A 23,598-nucleotide genomic window follows, 5' to 3' on the forward strand; every position below is an offset into this window, starting at 1 on the left:
TGCAGTGTCATGTCATTTTACATGGAGGAAGTGGACCCTGTGTGTGTAAGTTCTGAACCCTGAAACCGGTTAGGAACAGAGGCTTCATTCCCTGTATCACCACTAGCTTAGTCAAACGTCAGCATAAATTCATGATGAAGGATCTAGAAAGAACTTAAAGTATGAGCTTTCTGGGACAACACAAAAGGATAAAGGTAAATTTGGCCCAAATGAGACAAACTTTAAACACACACAGACAAACACTCCCAGCTACAGCCCCACACCTGGGAGGGGTCCCGTCAACTAGAGGGATGGTTCGATCCACTTGTTAATTTCAATAGTGACTGTAATCGTTCTGAATAACAGATTGATAGACATTTTCAGGACTCTTGGTGTGAGTGAGTTAGAAAATTATTTTAGGCTGAGGAATCAAGGAGAAAAGCTATTGGGAAGTGAGACTGAGCCTGAGGAAGAGTGTATGGAGAGTTGCCAGAAGATGGAGCTGACGGTTAAGAGCGTTCATTGAACCCACTTAACCAAGGACATCTTTCAGTTGGTGGGAGTCCAGCTCATGGGAGCAGCCAAATATCCTCGAAAAAGGCCATGCTGGAGCCACAGTGCACTGTGGGAACCAGATGTGCCAGGTGTGAGGCATGAGTGTGCACCTCTGACCACCATCCCCACCTAAGGAGGAGAAAGTGCAGCATCCGGATGTTTCTATTTGTATCTTCTCTTATTTCGTGTTTGCAAGTCTTGGCACAGTGCCTGACAATTTCAGAAATTATCTAAGTGTTTAAGGCTGTTTCCACCCATTTTTTTCAGGGCTTGGTTTTCCTTCCAGAAACAGATCTTCCTCTCTCTGCAGTTTCTCATAAACCTGCCTTTATACTGTGTAGTACTGGTACTCAAGTGTTGGTCTGTGGACCATTTCATCTGTATCAAGTGAGAAAATTAAGTACAGGAGGATAGTTTATAATTAAGCTGAATATATCTAATTTTAAGGATTACCCTTTATTCTGATGTGGTGACTGTGAATTTTATTTCGTCACATGCCGGTATAAGAAACACCCCATTATTTTTCTAACTTGAATAAAATCTTTCCCTGAGTGCCTGCTCACCAGAGTGGAAAGAAATGATATCTCAATCCTGTTTTGGAAGGCTTCTTCCCTTCCCTAGAGTTACATAAAAATCTAAGGGCCTTACATGGTGCCTGGAAAATGGGAGTCAGGGTTTTAGTGCAGACAGAGTGAACAAGGTACCTTGTGCTCTTAAACAATGAGATCCTATGTGAAACATTTTTTTTTTATTGCATTGCTGGGCTTGTGGGAAGGGAAATCTCAAAGAGGTCACAAAACAAAAGAAAACAGCCCTCTTAGGCATGGTGAGTGGACAGGAAAGGTGGAGTTGTCCTAAAGGAAAATGCCAATATTAGCATCTTAGTTGGTAAGTTAAACATAAAGCCAAGGTCACGGTAAGATAACCTGAGATTCTGGTAAGTTAGGGACCTGGTTCCAAGTTGGTATCTTTATCCTGGACCCGTCCTGACAGAAGCAAATGCAACTCGTTTCTGGAGGAAGGTATCCTCAATTTCAGCCCCCAGATTTTCCATAGATTCATCCAAACATGAGCTCACAACAAGAGATCACAAAATTCAGAGAAACAGACCACCATGAGCAATAGTCAACATAAACAACAACATATTTATATGTCCAAGGACTTCTGATATTAGGCACAACATGTAAACTAACCGTGTGCATGTAAATGTTTAATGAAATAAAAGATGGCATTACAAAAATTAACAAGCAAGAAGACATTAGAATGAACAGTTAGTTTTGAAGGAGAACCATCCAGAACTTGTAGAAATAAAAATACAATGCTTAAAACAAAAACGAATTGGAGGGGGTTAACAGCAAATCAAACACAACTGAAAAGAGATGAATGAACCAGAAAGTTGCTCCCCTAAGTATGGTCCTTGGATTCGCAGCATCATCAGCCTGGGAGCTTGTTAGAAACGCAGCACTCAGGCCCCATCCAGAACTACTGCATCAGATTTGCAGTTTAACAAGATTCCTTGGTAATTAATAGGCATTTTCAAGTTTAAGAAGTACTAAACTAGAAGATAGAGCTGAAGAAATTATATAGATTGAAGAACAGAGATAAGGAGAAGGGAAATATGAAAGAGAGGGTAAGAGATATGGCAGTTATAAAGATAAGGTCTAAAAAAATGTTATCCTGGTCAATGGAGACATTAAAAAGAATGGAGTATAGATAAATATTTGAAGAGAATTTTCCAGAAATGATGAAAGGCATGAATCCACAGATGTAAGGATTTACACCAAACAAGAAAAATTTACTCATGGTCAGGAGTAAAACTGCAGAACACCAGTACAAGTAGAAAGCAGTCTGAGAAAAACTATCACATCACTCAGTCTGTCAGCAGACTTCTCAACAACAACACTTATAGCTAAAAGACAAAATAATAGTATTTCCAAAATGCTGAGAGAGAATGGCTGTAAACCTAGAATTGTATACCCAGCAAAACTCTTTCAAGAATTTTTTTTTCTTTCAAGAATTTTTATGAAGTAGAGCTTTTCAGATAAAAACTGACAGACTTTACCACTAACATGACTTTTTAAAAAGAAAATCTGAAATGTAAGGATCTAAGTAAACATTGTCTGTGTAAAATAGCAATTAACAATAATGTTTAGTTTGTACCTTCCTACAAAGAAAATTCTAGGCCCAGATGCCTTCACTGACGAAGTCTACCAAACATATGAAAAAGAAATATTACCAATTCTACACAAACTCTTCCAGAAAATTGAAGAGGAGGGATCACTTCTCAGCTTACCCTGGTACCAAAACCAGGCAGAGAACTTAACAAGAAAAGAAAACTACATACCAGTACTGACCAAGTCAAATTAATCCCTGGTTGGCTTAATGTTAGAAAATCAAAGAATAGAGTCATATTTGCAGACTAAAAAAGAAAAAACATATAATCATCTCAATAGTTGTTGAAAAATCATTGATAAAATCAACATCAATTTCTGATTTTAAAAAGCTCAGTAAACTAGGACTAGAAGGGAAATTTCTCAACCTGGTAAAGGGTCTCTATGAAACACACACACACACACACACACACACACACACACACACACACACACATATATATTCTTTTTCAGTTTCTTTTCCATTCTAGGTTATTTCAAGATACTGAATATAGTTCCTTGTGCTCTATGGTAGGTCCTTGTTTAACTCTTTTCTATGTAGTAGTGCATATCTGTTAATCCCAAACTCCTAATTTATCCCTTCCCCACTCTTCCCCTTTTGTAACCAAAAGATTGTAGAAAATCTCTCTTCAATAGGCCTCAGTAGATTAGGATCATAACATCCAATTCTTTGTCTAGGGGTCGATTAGGGAAGGACTATCTTAAAACATTCATTTTCCCATCGACACTCTCTTTGGTGTTAAAATATTTCTTTAAAAGAAACTAATGGGAGGATAGAGGGTAGTTTATTATAGCTAATATCCCAATTTGGCAAAACAGAACTTTAGCAATGCTGATGTTCCCCTAGTTTTTACCTCTCAGCAAGTCCCCAGGCTGGAAACCCTTGCTCTTGGGATGGGCGAGCGGCGGCTTATTGCAATTCTTTTGTTCAAGGGCCTCTCATAGGTACACGAGATCACAGAGCTGAAGGTGTGGGTGTACAAATACAAAACCAAGGTGTATCAAGATGGGGGACTGCAGAGTGGCAGCTGGCGAGGGAGTAGACTTCTTCCCCTGCCCAGGAGGGTGGCGCTGGGCCAGCACTGTGGCAGCACTGGGAGCTAGGACAAGTGTGCCAGGGTCTATGAAGGAGGCTTGAGTATCTAATAAATCCACGGAAACTTGGAATCCAGTGGATGCCAATCCTAGGCTGCCTTGGAGAGAGCTCTGCTTCACAAAAGACATAGATCTCTTTAGCAGGCACATGGTCTGAAATCAGGCAAGGGGTGGGACTGGGATGACCCAGCTGAGCATTCCTGGTCCCCCAAAAGCTCTGACTGCTGTAGGTGACAGGCTGAGAGGACAGGAAGTTTCTTTCCCTTCTGAGAAGCCCCTGTTCTCACCAGCCTCCAGCTGAGGGATTTCTCATGGGCGAAGCCTGCTTTGGAGCTGAGACCACCTGAAACTTGCTAATTCCTACTTCCCCCAACATCTGGGCACACACTGTGCCCAGATCCTGGGCAGAGTCCCTAGAGCTCAGACTCGGGTCTCCCTTTCCACTCAGAGAAGGTAAAAAGTGCTCACTACTTCACCCCCCGGGGAACTGGCTGCCACCTTCTGGTGAGTTTCCCTTGCATCTTCAGACCGGCTCCACCTTGCCCAGCCCCCTAGGCCCTCATTCCATAGGCCTTACGGGTGGTTTCTCCTCCCACACCCACTGGGATGGGTGCAGAGGCTGGTGAGGACTTTGAGAAATGCTGACTGCTAGGACCTGGTGGGGGTGAAACTGGTACTGCCATTTCTCAAAGCTGTTTAGCAATGGGTATCAGTAACTTCAGAACCGTTCACACCCTCTGACACTTCCACATATGCACATCCTTCTGAAAGAAATCTCCAGATGCGGGCAAAGCTGTGCGCCTAGATTCACCATGCTGTTATTTATAACAGAAATAGAAACAAATTAAATATCTAGTGAGAGAGAACTGAAATAAACTGAAGCATACCAATCTGAAATGTTATGCTGCTGGTCAACATTTAATTTATAAAAGGTTTGTAAAAACATTATGCAAAAACATGCTTGTGATATAATAATTAGTGGGAAAAGCAGGATATAAAGTTATAGGTACAAAATAATTTGTAGAAGCACATCAGCAAGTGATGTGGAGGAAAAAGACTGGAAAGAAATACAACAAATTGCAGTGATTTCGTCTTCGGGTAGCGGTGAGATGATGGGTGATGTGTTTTCTTCCTTTTATCCCCCCATCTTTCTAGGTTTTGTATATTGAGCAGCCCCCGGTTCATTTTTCAAAAACCCAGTCGTTCTTTTATTCTACCTTCCCTCTGCCCACTCCAGGGGACCAAACTCCAGGTCACCGTCAGGTTCCCCTTAGGGTCCTGCCCTGTCCCCTCCCTCCTCCCTTTTAGATACCTACCTCCACCTGCACCCTGTGTTTTCCTACCCCCTCCCCAGCTCTCAGAACCCACAGGTAGTCAACCCTTTCTTTTTCTTTTTTTTGTTTTTTTTTGCGGTACACGGGCCTCTCACTGCTGTGGCCTCTCCCGTTGCGGAGCACAGGCTCCGGACGTGCAGGCTCAGCGGCCATGGCTCATGGGCCCAGCCGCTCCGCGGCATGTGGGATCTTCCCTGACCGGGACACGAACCCGTGTCGCCTGCATCGGCAGGCGGACTCCCAACCACTGTGCCACCAGGGAAGCCCTCAACCCTTTCTTGACAAGGAAGGAGCCGTGCTTTTTTCCATCCTCCTTCCAAAGCCTGGAATGCATGGCTAGGTAGGGAGATCAGAAAGACAACCGCTCCCCGCCAGTCCTGGGCTCACCCCTTCCAATGTGCACTTGACCTGGGACTGGACTCGGGCAGGTCCAGGAAAGCCCCCAGCTGGGTCATGGTGTCATGGGCAGAGCAGGCCCTATAGGGGGCAGGGGGGAGACTCCACACACCAAATGTAGACTCTCTAAACTGGAGGGGCCTGAGAGCTCAACCAGCCCACTGGTGCTCAAACTCAAGAGTTAGAATCACCAGTGCACTTTTTAGAAATGCAGAGTCCCAGGCCCAGCCTCAGAGATGGTTTTCGTAGTTCTTTTTTTTTTTTTTAAATTATTTTTGGCTTCGTTGCTGTGCGCGGGCTTTCTCTAGTTGCGGTGAGTGGGGCCTACTCTTCGGTGCGGTGCATGGGCTTCTCATTGCGGTGGCTTCTCTTGTTGTGGAGCACGGGCTCTACGTGCATGGGCTTCAGTAGTTGTGGCGTACGGGCTTAGTTGCTCCACGGCATGCGGGATCTTCCCGGACCAGGGATCTAACCTGTGTCCCCTGTGTTGGCAGGCAGATTCTTAACCACTGCACCACCAGGGAAGTTCCGTTTTAGTAGTTCTTGATGGGGCCCAGGAATTATCTTTTTAACCAGCTTCCTGAAGGACTGGGATGCAGGAGGTTCCCAGCCCGGCTTTGAGAAATCAGAATCCCGTCTAACCCAGCAGTCTCCCTCCTCCTCACCAGCTTATGTAGGAGAACTTGACCTTGCGTCTGAGGATGGAAGGAAGGAAAGAGAAGGCGGGGTCTGGAGGGGGAGTTAGGAGCGGCCCGTGGCTCGGCACCCAGGCCCAGAGGAGCTCCTGTAGCAGATACAAACTCGGACCAGACCCCCTGAGCCCTGCCTGGCCCCTTGAGGGTCCAGCGGCTGCACGCTTTGCCCAGGAATGTGACCATCTTGGGGAGGTCCCCGTCTCCAGCTGGAACCGTGAAGCCACCACTCCAGGCTCCAGCGCTGACGAAGCGTTCCGGGTCAGCTGGGGCATGCAGGAGGAAAGCTTGGGGAGGGTGGAGGAGAGCCCTGGACTCTGGCAGGAGGACTCTGAAGCCGTAGCAGAAAACTTATCCGAGTCAGCGCAAATTCAGCCCTTCCAGAGATTCACGGAGGGCGTTAGGCGGCTAGACTGAGATGAACTTAGAAAAGTCTGGCTCGTCCCCAGACACGGGGAGGGGAGGGCCTGGGGTCATGTCTCCCTCAGGGGTCTGCCACGAGGCTTCGTCTTCCTTTGAAGTCTGTAAAGACAACAGTAGGGGTTGAAAAGCAGAGCCCGGCTTGGGGGGGTCTCCAGGTAGCTGCTGGGTCCAGCCCAGCCTTTTCTGCACATTCTGGACCTGTCCGTCTGGGGGTCACAGGACTAACCACTCCTTTTTCCCAGAACCCCCAGGCTTTGATTCATTCCCCCCCCCCCCCCCGGCACACACCAGGCCCCACTCCCTGGGAGATCAACCTCATGGCCTCGGGCCCAGTTGTGGCTGCAGACGTGGGGATCCTGCCAGCTCAGAACTCTTTAAGCTGTCCCTCTCACCACGCTATTCAAGAATTTTCTGGATCACAAGAAATGAGGATGTGAGGTCAGGAGCCCTGGCTTCCTGGGTGACATGGTCTAAGCTCTGGCTGTGATGCGGAAGGTAGGTGGACGCTGAGGGCAGAGACCTCCCCCACTTCCTTGCATTGTCTGAGTGGAGCCAGGCTAGGTCGCTCCAGACCCCCAGAGCCCTCTGTCCACACCTGGCTCAGGCACCGGATCTCCACATTGGGGCTGGCAGGAGGCCCAGTGGGCCCTGCAAGGTCGATCACAGCATACTCTGGGACCCCGCTGTTCCCCAGTGGCTGAAACACAGACTCAGTCAGAACGGCCTGTTCTTGGCAGCAGGGATAGTCCGCAAGCCAGAGCAGGAGGAGGGAAAGGCAGGGGGTGGATTTTGCAGTCAGAGTCCTTGCGGTCCATTCACTATGTCTCAGTGTGACCTCAGGTGAGCCACCCAACTTCTCTGAGGCCCAGCTTCCCAAGCTATAAAATGGGGATAGAAAGTTTTCCCTTAGGGTTATAATAAATATTTCTGATAATGTTTTTATCACTCAACAACTGGGAACTCCTGGAATGATTAATTTGTTTCCATGATGATTATTTCTATCCTTGAAGCAGGAAGAACATGCAGGCTGCAGGTTCTTTGTAATAGGCCCAGAGAGAGCAAAGTTGGACACCTCAAAGATTCACCAAATAACAAAGAGCACAGGAAGAATTCTTTAGGGATCATGGGTCTGAGCAATTCCTCCCTGATCAGATGAGAAAACCGAGGCCCAGGGAAGAGAGGTGGGTAGTCCAGAGCGAGTGCGGAAGCCCGTCTCCTGACCTGGGCTCAGCTGCCCCCGTGGTCCTCAGGTCAGAATGCCGGGCCCCTCTGTCACCTGCTCCCTTGCCCAGCAGCTGAGCAGAGCAGAGGCTGGAGCTGGCCAAGGCCCCCAGCCATGTCTCCTAACAGCACAGCTGCCCTGAGGTGGCCCGGCCAGCAAACCCCTGGCCTGATAGGCACCGAAGCCAAGGAAAGAAGCTCCCATTTTCTGGATAACTACGAGGGGTCTCATCTCACTCATTCCTCACCACAGTCCCGTGAGATGGGGAAGCCGAGGCTCAGAGAGGTGATGTAACTTGCCGGATGTCACACAGCTGGTGAGTGGTGGAGCTGGGCCTTGTCTCCGTAATTCTTTGGTCTCAGACTCTTTCCTACACCATGCTGCCTTCCTGGTAGGGCGTCCTGCACACTTCTCTTTGTGGCAGTGTCCCTTGTCTACTAACTGGGCCCCTGCTTCTATCAATACCCTAGGTGTGGGACATGGGGGCAGAGGTAGATGTTTGAGCCACCTCTGGTGACACCTTCAGTTTTACGGGGACAAGGTAAGAGTCAGAACAGAATCCCTCAGGTGAGATGTGACTAGGGGGATGAGGGCCTGAAGGAATAGGGGAGGGGGAGGGAGAATTCACAAATGCTGTCACTCACGGCCCTCGTGCGTCCCAGCCCTGCCTGTGGGGAGGACATGGCAGAGCTGGGGTTGGGCCAGAGAACTCCTGACATCAGGTCCATTTCCCATGAATCCCATACTGACAGCTTTCTGATTTGGTCGAAACCCAGCCACTGCTGACCGCTGACCACCAACAGCTGCAGAAGCGTCCCCTTCTCAAGGGTGACAGAATTTGAGGAAAGAACCTCAGGGGACAGAGAGCAAACCGCACATGTAGGCTGTGGCCAGGACCACTACCCTCTGTCCAGGGGGGCGTCTGCATCTCTCAACGGTCCCTCTGCCCACGCAGTGGACCCTGGACTGTTCCAGTGAGCGTGGAGGCATCTTCTGGGTTGTTGACTATACGAGATCTATACGAGAGCCTCTACTTCTAGGCACTAGAAAAAACGGCAGCAAGGCATGGCGGTTCTCCCTCCGAGCCCAGCCCCTCTTCTGGAGTTGGGGGCAGGGCTAGCCTCAGGACACCGAGCCAGGAGGAGGGCCCCGGCAGTGGCCTTGGCAGCCCCTCCATCTGTTTCCATGACCTTTCCCTCACTCCTGTCCACCCCTTTGGTCCTGCTGAGCTTCCTGAGGTAACAACAGCTGCTTCCTAAGTGAAGGAAGGCCCAGTACCCCATCCCACCGCAGCCCCTCCCTAGGGGGATCGGGCCTGAGTGTTTTGTCCCTGCTGGCACCAGGAAAGAAGGCAATGGCAGCCCCCCTTTCCTGCTCCAGTGTCTAAGGGAATCAGGGTGGAGGCCTCTCAGTAAACAGCTGAGGAAGGAGAGGCTGGGGGCGGGGGTGTTGGCGAGGCAGATGAAGCTTCGGTTTCCTAAGCAGTGACCCTCTCCGTAGGAGTGCTGGTGTGGGAAGAGGGTCTCTCTCTGCAGGGGTCAGGGAGGGGCCCAGCAGCAGGTAGACTCAGGGCAGCGTCCTCTCTCCAGGGTGATGGGCACAGGGACCCCCATTCTTTCTGTCCCCCGGTCTCCAGAGCACCACCCGCAGCCCGAGTGTCAAGGTAGCTGCACCACCTTGGTCTCAGAGCCAACGACAGCTCAGAGAAGGGTGTTCCGGAAAGAGGAGAGATGGGAGTCGAGAGCTCTGGGACCCGCTCTGTATCTGGGCCACCGCCTGCTGTGTGACCTCGGGCAAGACTCTTTCTCTTTCTGGGCCTCAGTTCTCCCTTCTGCAAAAGCAGACTAGAGTCTATTGGTGCTATCAGAATCCCCCAGGGCAGCGTTTCAATTTCAGGTTCCTGGCCCCCACCCCAAGGGGTTCTGGCTGGGACCGATGTCGAGGAGAGTGTATTTCTAATAGCCGCCCACACACCCCCCAAGGTGTTTCGTAAGGGATTTTGCACCAAATTTAGAGAAAGGCTGGACGAGCTGATATCAAAGCCCCCCCTGTGGAACCAGCTCCAATGTTCTCTGATTCTAAAAGGGGGGATGGGAAGAGGGCCTTGGGCCTGGAGCAGAGCCCCACTGGCACCCGGTGGGAAGTCTGGGTGAGGAGGGCAGCCCGAAGGGCTCATCTCGGGGCTCACACAGATTCCCTGGATGTGGGACGCAAGTCCTGCCTTGAGGTCAGCCGTGGAGGACCAGGCAGGGAGCCGGAGAGGCAGGGCCTGGGAGCCGGACGCAGAGGGATCTGAGCGTGGGCTTTGCCTCCTTCCTTACCAAGTGGGAGAGATGGACCTTCTCCTTCCTCTGTGTCTCCGTGGCCAGTTGAGCTGAAAGAGACCAGAAGTGTTAAGGGAACCATTGACTGAAACCGTCCACCCTGGCCAGGCCTGTTAGTAACCACTCGCACGAGGTATCTTAAACAGGAGGTCCTGGTAAGGAATGCGGAACTAACAAGCTACCACCAACTGGAAGACTTCGGGAAAGGTCAAAAGGAGAGAGGAGACTCCAGTCCGTATGTCCTACCAACCTCCCAGAATCCTTCTTGCTGGAATCCATCTTGAGTGAGTGATGCGTGGGCCACCAGAAAGGACCCTGAGTCAGAATGATTGGCCAGAGACAACCCGGAAACTAACCCTATTCCCATAAAACCTGAGACTGCGAGCCACGTGGCAGAGCAGTTCTCCTGGGTTCCCTTACCCTCCTGCCCTCTGCCCGGGCGCCCCTTCCCAATAAAGTCTCTTGCTGTGTCAGCAAGTGTGTCTCCTCAGACAATTCATTTCTGAGTGTTAGACAAGAGCCCACTCTCGGGCCCTGGATGGGGTCCCCCTTCCTGCAACAGAAGGAGCACCTTGAAGCCAGGAGTAGCTGGGAGTAGTCTGCAGCTGCTCCCGCATACGTGGACTGGGTTCCTTGCACCTGGGGCTTCCCAGAGGGAGCTGGCAAGCAGACTGGCCCGAGAACCCCAGCACCTCGGCAATGACCTGGACTTTTGAGATTGGTACATGGAAATCCCCTCGCATGGGCCAGAAACTGGCTAGGGAAGTGATCCTGTATGCCAAGGTCATTGCTTCTTAAATCTCAGTGTGTGTACAGGACCTTGGGAAATTTTACTCAAATGCAGATTCTAATTCAGTAGGCTGAGGTTGGGGCCTGAGAGTCTGAGTTGCTAACAGGCTACCCGGGGATGTTGCTGCTGCCAGCTGGGGACCACAATTGGAGAGGCAAAGTGCGAAGAGGCTCTGAGGTTGTGATGGGAACGTTCTCACCCTGTGTGTTCCTCCCGACTCCTCTGAGGGGGCCTAGGGATGTGGGCAAAGCTGACATTTCTTCCTGGGGGCCACACAGAGGGGAGTCACATAGCAAGCCCAGCGTTCCCCACCATGGCCACCAGTGCTGGGACAACACTGCCAATTTGCAAAGTTGGCTTCCTGGTTCTACCACTTTCCAGCTATACAAACCCAGGGCAAGTTGCTTAACCACTCTGTGCCTCAGTTTCTTGCCCTGTAAATTGGGGGTATTTGTAGGTGTTGAATAAGTAGTTCCTAACTCGACAGTATTGAGGAGATTAAAGGAGATAAAAAGAACATAAGCCACACCACTGTGCCGGGCACAAGGCAGCTCCCATTACCGTTATTTCGGTTAAACTCTCTTAATCTGTGCCATCCACCACAGGAGCTACACACGGCCATTGAGCACCAGAAAGGTGACTACTCTGAATTACACTGGGGTTGAAAGACTCAACTGGAAAAAATGAACGTAGAATGTGTGTCATTAGTATCTTTTTTTAAAAAAATAAATTTATTCATTTATTTATTTACTTTTGGCTGCGTTGGATCATCGTTGCTGCGCGCGGGCTTTCTCTAGTTGTGGTGAGCGGGGGCTACTCTTGGTTGTGGTGCGCGGGCTTCTCATTGCGGAGGCTTCTCTTGTTGCGGAGCACGGGCTCTAGGCACGTGGGCTTCAGTAGTTGTGGCACGTGGGCTCAGTAGTTGTGGCTTGCAGGCTCTAGAGCGCAGGCTCAGTAGTTGTGGCACACGGGCTTAGTTGCTCCGCGGCATGTGGGATCTTCCTGGACCAGGGCTCGAACCCGTGTCCCCTGCATTGGCAGGCGGATTCTTAACCACTGCACCACCAGGGAAGTCCTCATTAGTATCTTTATATTGATTCCATGTTGAAATGATAATGTTTTGGATATATCATGTTAAATAAAGTGTATCATTAGAATTAACTTCACTAGTTTCTTCTTTTTCTCGTGTGACTATCAGAGAATTTTAAATCACACGTGTGGCTTCTATTCTATTTCTGTTGGGCATATATCTGAGGAAGCTGAGGCTCAGGGAAGTTAGATGACTTACCCAAGGTCTCACAGCTAAAAAGTGGCAGAGCTGGAATTTGAAGCCAAGTCTTGAAAGGAGCTGAGCACCTCTAGAGACCCAGTGGCAGGGGCGGGGCCATACACACATCCTGCTCAAGTTCAAGTGCTCAGACCTGCACTTCCCCCTGTAATCAGTCCTCGTACAAGAAGCAGGACCTACAGAGACTGGACATGGATTCACTGGGATCAACAGGGAGAGAAGTGGCTCATGAGCTTGGTCGGACAGACCAGAGCAAGATGAGAGCCCCCCAGCCTCTTGCTCCCCCGTTTGAATTGCTTGTGCCTGGTGTGGACGGCCCTGCGGGTCCCTCAGAAAAGAGGAGCAGGGCTCCCGATGCCCACGTCTTGGACGCATACGCCGAGGCCCACGAGGTCTCTCTGGGGCGGTGGTGGGGACTGCGGGTCTCAGCGAGGCCCCTGGCTGACAGCCTCTCACCCCTCCCGTCTACACTGCTCACCTTTCTTCCTCCATTGGAGCATGTAGCTGCCGAGGGCGGCCAGGCCTGTGGCCAGCAGAAGGGCCAGCAGCACCAGGACTGGGGCCAACATGCGGGTCATCGGGACGGAGACCCTGTGGACGAGATGGAAGGAGACTGGTGGCTGTCATCAGATGTCGGCAGCACACTGGGCATTCTTATTCTGAGTCCCAGTCATATCCCTCATCCCTCCCAAGGGGGTCAGAGGGTACCAGGGACCACAGCATCTTGTTGGTCCCAATGGAAGGGACCTCAGCCCCCATCGCCAGCCCCAGGAGGTACTTTCAGCTGGCTCTGAACCTGTGAGTAGTTACCTGGCCACCAGCAATGGAGGGCAGTTATATATAAAGACCCAAGAGCCAGTCCTTCCGGCTGGGATCCCAGTTGGGTAAGAAAACATCACATTGTTTGGTCTACAGTTTCCTGCTTAGCACAGGGCCCAGTGCAAAGTGCACAAACAAGAACTACTGAACTGGGGTGGCTGTCCCTGAAGCCGGGCGGGGAGCGAGGTGGGGACTGGGGCCATGGAGGACCCTTCACCTTGGGCGGGCCTGCCTGTCCAAGGCAAAAGGGCTGCTGGCCCCCGTAATGTAGGTCGTTCACTGCTCCAGGGCCCTGCTGGGTAGGGGGTGGGATGGGGGCTGAATCTGCCCTCTCTGCGTGTCTGTGGCCACGTCAAGAAGCTGTGTTCCCCCAGAGGAAGGAGTATTGTATTCCTATTCGCTCAGGGGCACCTTATGGTTCAGGGATGACCTGAAAAGGTGGCCTTGGTTGGAGCTGCTCACCTGGTCTTGGAGCTGCTTCTGATGGGGACAAAACTGGTGTCCTCTGTGGAGGTAGAGTCTAGCCGTGTGGCTTGGCGGGAGATCCCTGCAGGAGGAGAGGTTGCTGGGTGAGGAGAGGTCCCTGCATTTGGAAGGGTTGCTGCATACGGAGAGGTCCCTGCATACGGAGAGGTCCCTGCGTACGGAGAGGTTGCTGGGTGAGAAGAGGTCCTTGCAAATGGAGAGGTTGCCGGGTGAGGAGAGGTCCCTGCATACGGAGAGGTTGCTGCAGGCTCGGATGGGGAGGTCCCTGTGAATGGAGAGACCTCCGCCCCTGTCTTCCCCAGCTTGGCTGTGGTGACTGTCAGGTGGAGACCAGCAGAAGCTACAAGTCCAAAAGCAATGCCTCAGCACCTTCCCTGATCCTTGATTCCCAGCATTCCCAGACCTCTGACCCTTGACCCCTGAACCCTAATCTCCCCAGGACCAATTTCTCAGAACTTCCCCAGCTACGCCTCAAACAGAGGCCTTGAGGAAGCCATTTTGAGCAAGCAGGTCATATCTCAGGAACACCCCAAACCTGTGCGTGGCTCTCAGCTCCCCCCGTTTGAGCTGCAGCCTGTCCTTTATTGTAGGGAGGTGCCGTGCTCCAGCCCCCACCTCCATGACCCTGAACCCCTCCCAGGGAAGGAGGGACATCTGTTACCTGGAAAGACGAGCAAAGAAACCGAGAAAGTCTTATCGAAGCCCATTCTTTTGGCCCCACACCAGTACTGCCCCACGTCCTTCAGGGTGAGGTTCCTCAGGGTGACCTCAAACCTGAGCTGCCGGGGGTTGTCGTGGACGGACACCCTGCCTTCCTGGCCATATTCTCCAGAGTAGACAGTCCCAGAGCAGCGGGAGATCAAGAACCCGCTCTCCCTGCACCAGTATTTCCTGTACTTCTTCAGCTCTTCCCCGTAGGTGCACTGCAGGGACACGGTGTCACCTTCAAAGCCGCTGACCTCCTTCGGGCCCTCCAGGGCTTCATAACCTGAAACCACAGCAGGGATGAAGGTTGGAATTCCCTGATTCAAGTACCAGGATCAAGACCAGAAGGCTTTCCTCAGTCACTCCCTTCTTGGGGCAGCCCTGGTAGGAGCTGGTACTCCACTCTGCCACCGAGGGGGTCTTGGGACAGGACTGTTACTGTTTCCCTATACCTGGCATATTGAAGCCTGGTGATGGGGAAGATCTAGATTCATACAGCCCAGAGTTTGAATCCCAGCACTGCTACTTAGTAGCTGTGTGACCCTGGGGAAGTTGCTTGACCCCTCTGAGTTTTCTCACCTATAGATGATGACAATGTCCTATTTCATTGAATTAAGATGCTATCATATGTAAGAGCCACCATAATTTTATAAAACATTAAGAAAAAAAAACTGTCATTTGAACAACTGACATCAGTTATAAGATGCATCCTAATTTTTTATGTTAAAAGGTTAAAAAACGAAAGAAAGAAAAAAAAGAAAAGCAGGCTTGTGAATTGATGAAACAGGATAATTTATCTCTCGGGGCTGTTGTGAGTGGTACAGCAGAGGTTCAAGAAATATTTGCTGAGTTTAATGTGGCAACATTAAATAAGGGGTGTCTTGTCTGTCCCCAGGCTGGCACAGAGTCAGGAAATGAAGATAAAAGAGGTAAAGGTACTCTCACAGCCACTTGGACATGAAGGGTCTGGAGCCCACAGGTCTGGGGGAAGACCTGGCTCTGGGTTCCAGAAACAGCAAATGCCCGCACCCTCTGAGGGCTGAGGACGAATGGGGAGGGGTGAAGCCTGGAAGGATCAGGCGGCTGGGCTGGGTCACCCCCACAAGGAAATGTAGGTTCAGTAGGTCCCTCTCTTGCAGACCCAACGGGCAATAAGAATAAGCAATAAGGACGTTGGGGATAAGCCCCACATCCCTCCATCCCCGCCCCGCATCTCACCATCCCCGCCCCCCATCTCACCTGGGAGCACGAGGCAGCCCCACAGCAGGACGAGGGGCCGCATGGTGAGCGCTGGCCAAGCTGGAGTGCACGCCGGGAGCTGGGGGTTCCTCTCCGGGCCACGCGGGACTTTAACTTCCTCCAGAGGCATAATCGAGAGAAGGAAGGGAGGGGAGGGGCCGTGTGGCTCCCCCAGCCGGGGGAGGCGCCTCTGCTGATCCCTTCAATACTTACCCTTGGTTCACAGCGACCCGCACCCGAAAACCCACCGAGCGCTTCTCCCAAACCCATGCCCTTTCAGGGGGTCTTAACCATGCCCCCGGCCGCGCACCCCAGAGGGCCTGTGTGTAGAATTCAAGGAGTCCGTGAATCTGGGTGGGGAAATAGTACATCTTGACTTTTCACTAAACTTTACGTAATAGTTATTTTTCCTTGTATGATGAGTAGTGTTCGCAGTGCCGTGACTGTCACCAATTAAAAATCACAGACACTAGGGGCTTCCCGGGTGGCGCAGTGGTTGAGAGTCCGCCTGCCGATGCAGGGGACACGGGTTCGTGCCCCGGTCCGGGAAGATCCCGCATGCCGCGGAGCGGCTGGGCCCGTGAGCCATGGCCGCTGAGCCTGCGCGTCCGGAGCCTGTGCTCCGCAACGGGAGGGGCCACAACAGTGAGAGGCCCGCGTACCGCAAAAAAAAAAAAAAAAAAAAATCACAGACACTAGGAGTTCAAATTGTCGCCGATAGCTTGAAATACTGTGTACGCACCTCACTACTTGGAAAATCATTAGTTATTAGATCTGCCACTGGAATTGTTATTTAAAGTGCTAATTTAAAAAAAGCACATTTGGGCTTCCCTGGTGGCGCGGTGGTTGAGAGTCCGCCTGCCGATACAGGGGACACAGGTTCGTGTCCCGGTCCGGGAGCGGCTGGGCCCGTGAGCTGTGGCCGCTGGTTCTGCGCGTCCGGGGCCTGTGCTCCGCGGCGGGAGGGGCCGCAACAGTGAGGGGCCCGCGTACCGCAAAAAAAAAAAAAAAAAAAAAAAAAAGCACATTTATTACAGTATTACACAATTATATTTTGATAACCACTTCATTTATTATTGGTTTTCTTTCAAGCATGTGTATAGTATTTTATATGCTTAAAAAGACCATTATTCTGAGGCGTGGCGCATAAGCTTCACCAGACTGCCAAGTGGTTTATGGTACAGAAGTTAGGGGGTCCACAGGCAGCCGCCACTGCTTCTCCTCCCCATCGCCTCCCGGAGGGCGCAGTACCGCCCTGGGCCACAGGGCGGCGGTGCAGGCGGAGGGTGAGGGAAGCTGTCCGGCTGGGCTGAGCCGGGTACCTGGAGCCACCAGCAGGCCGAGCACAAAGGCTGGGGAGCCGCGCTGAGGTGTCTTGCCTTTTAAAAAGTTAATTAGCGGCTTCCCACCGCGGAACTGAATCCTTCCTGAAAGGAATAGAACAAACACGCACACTAGAGGGAGCCCTGACATACCGTTTTTCCAAAATAGTTCTGTTTGTTTCTTCTGATTGCAAAGGTCACACCGGTTGCAAGCAAAATTTTACACGGTGCAGATATGTTAAAAAAAAAAGGGTAACGTTTCCTGTTATTCTCCTCCTCTCTTAGAAAACCACTGTTAATATTTTGGCATATACTTCCATATGTACAGGTGGAATTTTTACCCACTTGCTGGGCTAATATTTGAAGCATTAACTCAGTGGTTCTGGGAGGGGAGATTGTGTGTGTACGCGTGTGCGTGTGCGCGTGTGTGTGTGTGAGTGATGTGGGAGATATGTTTGAATTTCACAATGTTGGCGGCTTGGGGGGCGCTGCTGGCATTCAATTGGCAGGGACAGGGGTTCACATGGGTGAAAACTCTGTTATCTCAGACTACAAAAGGTAATCACATTTTTTTTTTTAAATTAATTTAGGCTGCATTTGGTCTTCGTTGCTGCGCGCGGGCTTTCTCTAGTTGTGGCGAGCAGGGGCTACTCTTCGTTGTGGCCCACGGGCTTCTCCTTGCAGTGGCTTCTCTTGTTGCAGAGCACAGACTCCAGGCACGCGGGCTTCAGTAGTTGTGGCACATGGGCTCAGTAGTTGTGGCTCTTTGGCTCTAGAGCGCAGGCTCAGTAGTTGTGGCGCATGGGCTTAGTTGCTCCACGGCATGTGGGATCTTCCCGGACGAGGGCTCGAACCTGTGTTCCCTGCATTGGCAGGCGGATTCTTAACCACTGCACCACCAGGAAAGTCCCGGTAATCACAGTTTTAAAAACACAGATTAAAATAATGTTTATTCTAGTGTTTAATAGTATATCTCTGCTCTTTTATTTTTTTGGTTCTTATACAGAATAATTTCTGATCTTCTTGCTTTCTTAAATCCTAACTTATTTGTTATAAGCAGGGGCAAGCATCTGACACTTTATTGTGTTTTCTAGTGTCATGAGGCCTCAGCATCGACACTTTGAGTATGTGTTATTTGGTTACAAATCGTTTTCCTTCGATTTTTGTCCCCCTCTATTACAGCTCAGGCATTATATTGTGATTTTTAAAAACTGAGTATGTGAGAAGGCATATTATTGATGATTGCCATTTCGGGAGAGTAAAGGAAGCGTTACTCCAATTTTTATTTTTATGAAGAGGGTGTGGGGTGTACTGTGCAACACCCCTGATGCCTTCATGTGTATTGTGAGGTCCTTTTCCTCCACCCCCGCCAGCCAGGAGTGAGGTTTGAAGACTCCGTAAGAAATAGATCCTCCAGGGACTTCCCTGGTGGTGCAGTGGTTGGGAGTGCGCCTGCCGATGCAGGGGACACGGGTTCGTGCCCCGGTCCGGGAAGATCCCACATGCCGCGGAGCGGCTGGGCCCGTGAGCCATGGCCGCTGAGCCTGCGCGTCCGGAGCCTGTGCTCCGCAACGGGAGACGCCACAACAGTGAGAGGCCCGTGTACCGCAAAAAAAAAAAAAAAAAAAAAGTCTCTCTAGATGTTGTCAAATATTTCCCTGGGAGGCAAAATTACTCTGGGTTGAGAACCACTGCCTTAGATGATGCATGAAACTTTGGGGAAAAAAACAGTGTAAGTTGTGTTTACATAGGTACAGTAACCAGGTTTTGGATGTAGGAGAGTGAGCTTTCTACTCCCGAACCTCAGAGCTAGGCACACTATGCATTCACAGGCAGTGCAGAACACACAGTCTCTGCAGGCAAGCCAGCTCCCAGGAGGAAGGGAAGTAAAAAGGGCTGGGCGACACATGCCTTGTCCTCCTTCCAATTCATCTATCAAATAAGTAAAGGTGTGGGGAGAGAGCAAGAGTGTTACACCCGGCAAAGAAGGGTGAGCCAAAAGCTGGAAAGAACCTGGATCCTTGAGTCACCACTTGGAAGAGAGCTGACTCTTCCATGCCAGCGGCAGACTTGCTTTTATGAGCAAGAGAGGCTTTTATGTGTTTAGCCACGGAGATTTTTTAAAAAGATTTATTTATTTATTTATAATTTTGGCTGCTTCGGGTCTTAGTTGTGGCACATGGGCCCTTCATTGCGGAGCGCGAGCTTCTCTCTAGTTGTGGTGTGCAGGTTTTCTCTTCTCTAGTTGTGGCACGCAGGCTCCAGGGCATGCGAGCTCGGTAGTTGTGACGTGTGGGCTTAGTTGCCCCGCAGCATGTGGGATCTTAGTTCCCTGACCAGGGATCAAACCTGCATCCCCTGCATTGTAAAGCGGATTCTTTACCACTGGACCAACTGGGAAGTCCCTAGCCACTGAGATTTTGCAGTTTGTTTGTTTTTGGGGCATAGCCTGAGCCAACACGAAGTTTTTTGTTTTCTCACATACATTTCATCCTCTATTCCGCTTACAGCTCCCCCATCCCCAGCCAGTGGCAAACTCAATTGTTCAACTTCCTCCACTATACAAGTCTAAAAACTGCTTTCGAGATTTTTATGTTGACTGTTTAAAGGATTTTTTTTTTAATTTCTAGGAATGCCAGTGAAACAATGGGGGAGGGCAGCAATGTAAGACGAAGTAAATAGGGCCATCCTCCCTCAGAAACTGGATGAAATAGACATATATTTTAAAATATTCTCAAAAACATTTAAGGCTAACTGCAATGTGGTGTCTTGGATTGGATCCCAGAACAGAAAAAGGATATTAGGAAAACTAGCGAAATACTAAGAAAGTCTGGATTTTAGTTAATAGTAATATACCAATGTTAATTTCTTAGACGTGACCAATGTACATGGTTATGTAAGATGTTAACATTAGGGGAAACAGACAGAGTGAAGGGTATTCAGAGACTTTCTGTACTAATTTTGCAACTTTTCTGTAAATCTAAAATTATTCCCTAACATAAAGTTTATTTTTAAAAAAAGAAGTGAAGAGCTAACAAGAGTGGGAAGGATTACCCGGCTGAGGTCTGCAAGTAAAACCCCAGAAAGATGAACCGAGTAGGCAAGGTCCCTTTGTCCTTGGGAGCATTTACTGATTCAGAGGAAGCAACTAACGGGATGAGCTAGGAGTGCGGGGCCCTCCAAGGGTGAGAAATCTGGTATATATGTAATTTTTTATCACCTTAGGCTAGGACCCCAAAGAGCTGCACTTTGGGAGAAGACTGAATTGCAAAGAAACCAAGCCACATGGACTTCACTCAGCTTCCTGTCTTTTGGGTGTCCCAGGAAACCTCAAACTCTGAACTTGAATTTTAAATGGTCTTGGTCCGACAAGAGCTTAATCTCCAAAATATACAAACAGCTCATACAACTCAACAACAGAAAAATAAAGAACCTGATCAAAAAATGGGCAGAAGCCCTTAATAGACATTTCTCCAAAGAAGACCTACAGATGGGCAGTAGGCACGTGAAAAAATGCTCAGCATCCCTAATTATTAGAGAAATGCAAATCAAAACTACAATGAGCCATGGCCACTGAGCCTGCGCGTCCGGAGCCTGTGCTCCGCAACGGGAGAGGCCACAACAGTGAGAGGCCCGCGTACCGCAAAAAAAATTAAAAAAAGATGCCTTGAAGAGCGAAGAGACACACCCACAGAGAGGGAGAAAAGGTCAGCAACGCACATGACAGGCAACATGGATAAATCATAAAAAAAGATAACGTTGAGTGAAAGAAGCCAGGCATATAAAAGACTGATTTCATTTAGATGAAATTTAAAAACAGATCCAACGAAATGGCATTGTATTGTGATATATATACTTAGAGGGTAAAACCAGAAAGCAGAAGTGATTCCTATAAAAGTCAGGGTAGCGGATGTCTTTGTGGGAAGATATTGTGCTCTCAGGGGTCACATGGGGGCTTCTGGGGCTGGAAGGGTTTATTTCTTCATTGGGGTGGTGGCTACCCAGGTGTTCGTTTTTTATTAATTTGTGAAGTTGTCTTGTTTATGCCCTTTCCTGCGAGCATATTTTATATCACAAATCTAAACTTTCTTTTTGAGATGGAGTAACAGAAACAACAAATAGGAAAAGTTATCAGAAATCTCAAAAAACAAAACAAAATCAAAAACCCAAGGTTACAGTACTTTCCCTAGTTCTCACTGAGATGTAAACAGGCTGAGCCCGCCCTTTCTTCAGACCCTCTGACTCACTCTCTTTGTCTGGGAGTGAGCCCATTTCTCCTCTTGGAATTCTTCTTCTTTCTCTTTGGTGTCTGGGCTGAGTGCCAAACCCAACGATGCAGACCTGTCGCCTGAAGCAGAGATTCTGTCACCTCTAGGAGGATAAAGGACCATTGACATTCTATCTTTACCAGAGCGTGCCTCCTCTACTTTCTCACCCTGCAAAGATGGACCCCCAAGTCATTCATTCCTCTGGCCTCATCTTTCTGTTCCATCTGTGGCTGCCCTGGCTGGAGCACCTTGACCAAGGCTTGGGTGGGTGAGGTGACCCTGCCTGGGCTTCCAGCTATCTTGGCCAACGCCGCCCTGAGTGATCTGCTCTGTCCTGGGGTTCAGCCCTCTCCTCAGCTCTCCAGCTCTAAACTCTCATTCATCCAAACATCTAACACTATGTTAGTTTCAGGTGCACAACACAGGGATTTGGTATTTCCATACATTGCAAAATGATCACCACAATAAGTCTAGTTACCATCTGTCACCATAGAAAGTTACTACAATATCATTGACTATATTCCCCATGCTGTACATTTCATCTCCCTGACTCATTTATTTTTGTACCTGGAAGTTTATACCTATTAATCTCCTTCACCTATTTCATTCACTTCCCCACCCTCTCCCCTCTGGCAATCACCTGTTTGTTTTCTGTATCTATGAGCCTTTTACTGTTTTAGGTTTGTTCTTATGTTTTGTTTGTTAGATTCCACATTCGAGTGAAATAATATAGTATTTGTTTTTGTCTGACTTATTTAACTTAGCACAATACCCTCTAGGTCCATCCATATTGTTGTAAATAGCAAGATTTCATTCTCTTTTATGGCTGAGTAGTATTCCATTGTATATATATATATACCACATCTTCTTGTATCCTTTCATCTATTGATGGACACTTAGATTGCTTCTATATCTTGACTGTTGTAAATAATGTTGCATTGAATATAGGGGTGCATATATCTTTTGGAATTAGTGTTTTTTTTCTTCTTCAGAAAAATACCCAGGAGTAGAGCTGCTGGATTGTACGGTAGTTCTATTTTTACTTTTTTGGGGAACCTCCATACTGTTCTCCATAGCAGCTGCACCAATTCTCATTCTCGCTAACAGTGCATGAAGTTTCCCGTTTCTCCCCATCCTTGCCAGCACTTGTTATTTGTTGTCTTTTTGATAGAAGCCATTCTCACAGATGTGAGGTGATATCTCATTGTAGTTTTCTGTTTGTTTGTTTGTTTTGTTTTGTTTTCTGCAGTACGCGGGCCTCTCACTGCTGTGGCCTCTCCCGTTGTGGAGCACAGGCTCCGGACGCGCAGGCTCAGCCGCCATGGCTCACGGGCCCAGCCGCTCCGCGGCATGTGGGATCTTCCCGGACCGGGACACGAACCCGTGTCCTCTGCATCGGCAGGCGGACTCTCAACCACTGCGCCACCAGGGAAGCCCCCCTTATTGTAGTTTTGATTTTCATTTCCCTGATGATTGGTGATGCTGAACCTGTTTTCCTGCACCTGTCGGTTATCTATATGTCTTCTTTGAAAAAATGTATATATCAGTCCTCTGCCCATTTTTCAATTGGGTTGTTTGTTTTTTTGATGTTGAGTTGTATGAGTTTTTTGGTATATTTTGGATAGTAACCCCTTATCAGATGTATCATTGGCAAATATCATCTCCCATGCAGTAGGCGGCCTTTTGTTTTATTGATAGTTTCTTCTGCTGTGCAAAATCTTTTTAGTTTTTTTTTTTTAAGATTAAAAAAAATTTTATTTATTTGGTTGCACCGGGTCTTAGTTGCGGCAGGCAGCCTCCTTAGTTGTGGCAGGCAGGCTCCTTAGTTGTGGCAGGCAGCCTTCTTAGTTGTGGCAGGCGGGCTCCTCAGTTGTGGCATGCGAACTCTTAGTTGTGGCATGCGAGCTCTTAGCTGCGGCATGCATGTGGGATCTACTTCCCTGACCAGGGATCGAACCCGGGACCCCTGCATTGGGAGTGCGGAGTCTTATCCACTGTGCCACCAGGGAAGTCCCAAAATCTTTTTAGTTTGATGTAGTCCCACTTGTTTATTTTTGCTTTTGTTTCCCTTGTCTGAGGAGACATACCTCAAAAATATTGCTAAGACCAATGTCAAAGAGTATGCTGCCTTTGTTTTCTCCTGGGAGTTTTATGGATTCAGGTCTAACATTTAAGTCTTTAATCCATTTTGAGTTAATTTTTGTATATGGTGTGAAAAAGTAGTCCAGTTTGATTCTTTTGCATGTATCTACACTATTTTTTTTAGTAATTTCTCCCCCCCAACTGATTTATAATGTCATCTTTCTTAAAAGTTAAATTAGCATATACATGAGGAATATTTCTGTACTTTCTATTCTGTTCTATTTGTCTAGTTGTTGATGGTTTCTTCTGTACAAAACTTTAAAAAAATTGTTTTCATATCAGAAATATTTTGTATCTGATAGGTCTAATGCCTCCCCACCCCCCAATCTAGTCCCATAACTTTTCTTT

The 23,598-nt window shown here is 49.0% G+C and overlaps 1 protein-coding gene across 2 annotated transcripts; it reads right to left on the minus strand.

Moving 5' to 3' along the window:
• Window positions 1-6,022: 6,022 nt before the first annotated feature.
• Window positions 6,023-15,591, minus strand: CD300LG (CD300 molecule like family member g). Of its 2 annotated transcripts, XM_059997442.1 has the most exons (7): window positions 15,519-15,591; window positions 14,236-14,562; window positions 13,551-13,635; window positions 12,748-12,860; window positions 10,189-10,241; window positions 7,241-7,342; window positions 6,023-6,744 (listed from the first exon to the last, which is right to left on the minus strand). In XM_059997442.1, exons 1-7 carry the CDS (start codon window positions 15,559-15,561, stop codon window positions 6,631-6,633), a joined length of 837 nt encoding a protein of 278 aa, XP_059853425.1. In that variant the 5' UTR covers window positions 15,562-15,591; the 3' UTR covers window positions 6,023-6,630. The 2 variants fall into 2 exon arrangements, with proteins under 2 accessions (XP_059853425.1, XP_059853426.1); XM_059997443.1 differs by lacking the exon at window positions 7,241-7,342.
• Between the last annotated feature and the right edge of the window lie 8,007 nt (window positions 15,592-23,598).

This window comes from Delphinus delphis, chromosome 19 (assembly GCF_949987515.2).
Source record: "Delphinus delphis chromosome 19, mDelDel1.2, whole genome shotgun sequence".
NCBI classification, from domain to species: Eukaryota; Metazoa; Chordata; class Mammalia; order Artiodactyla; family Delphinidae; genus Delphinus; species Delphinus delphis.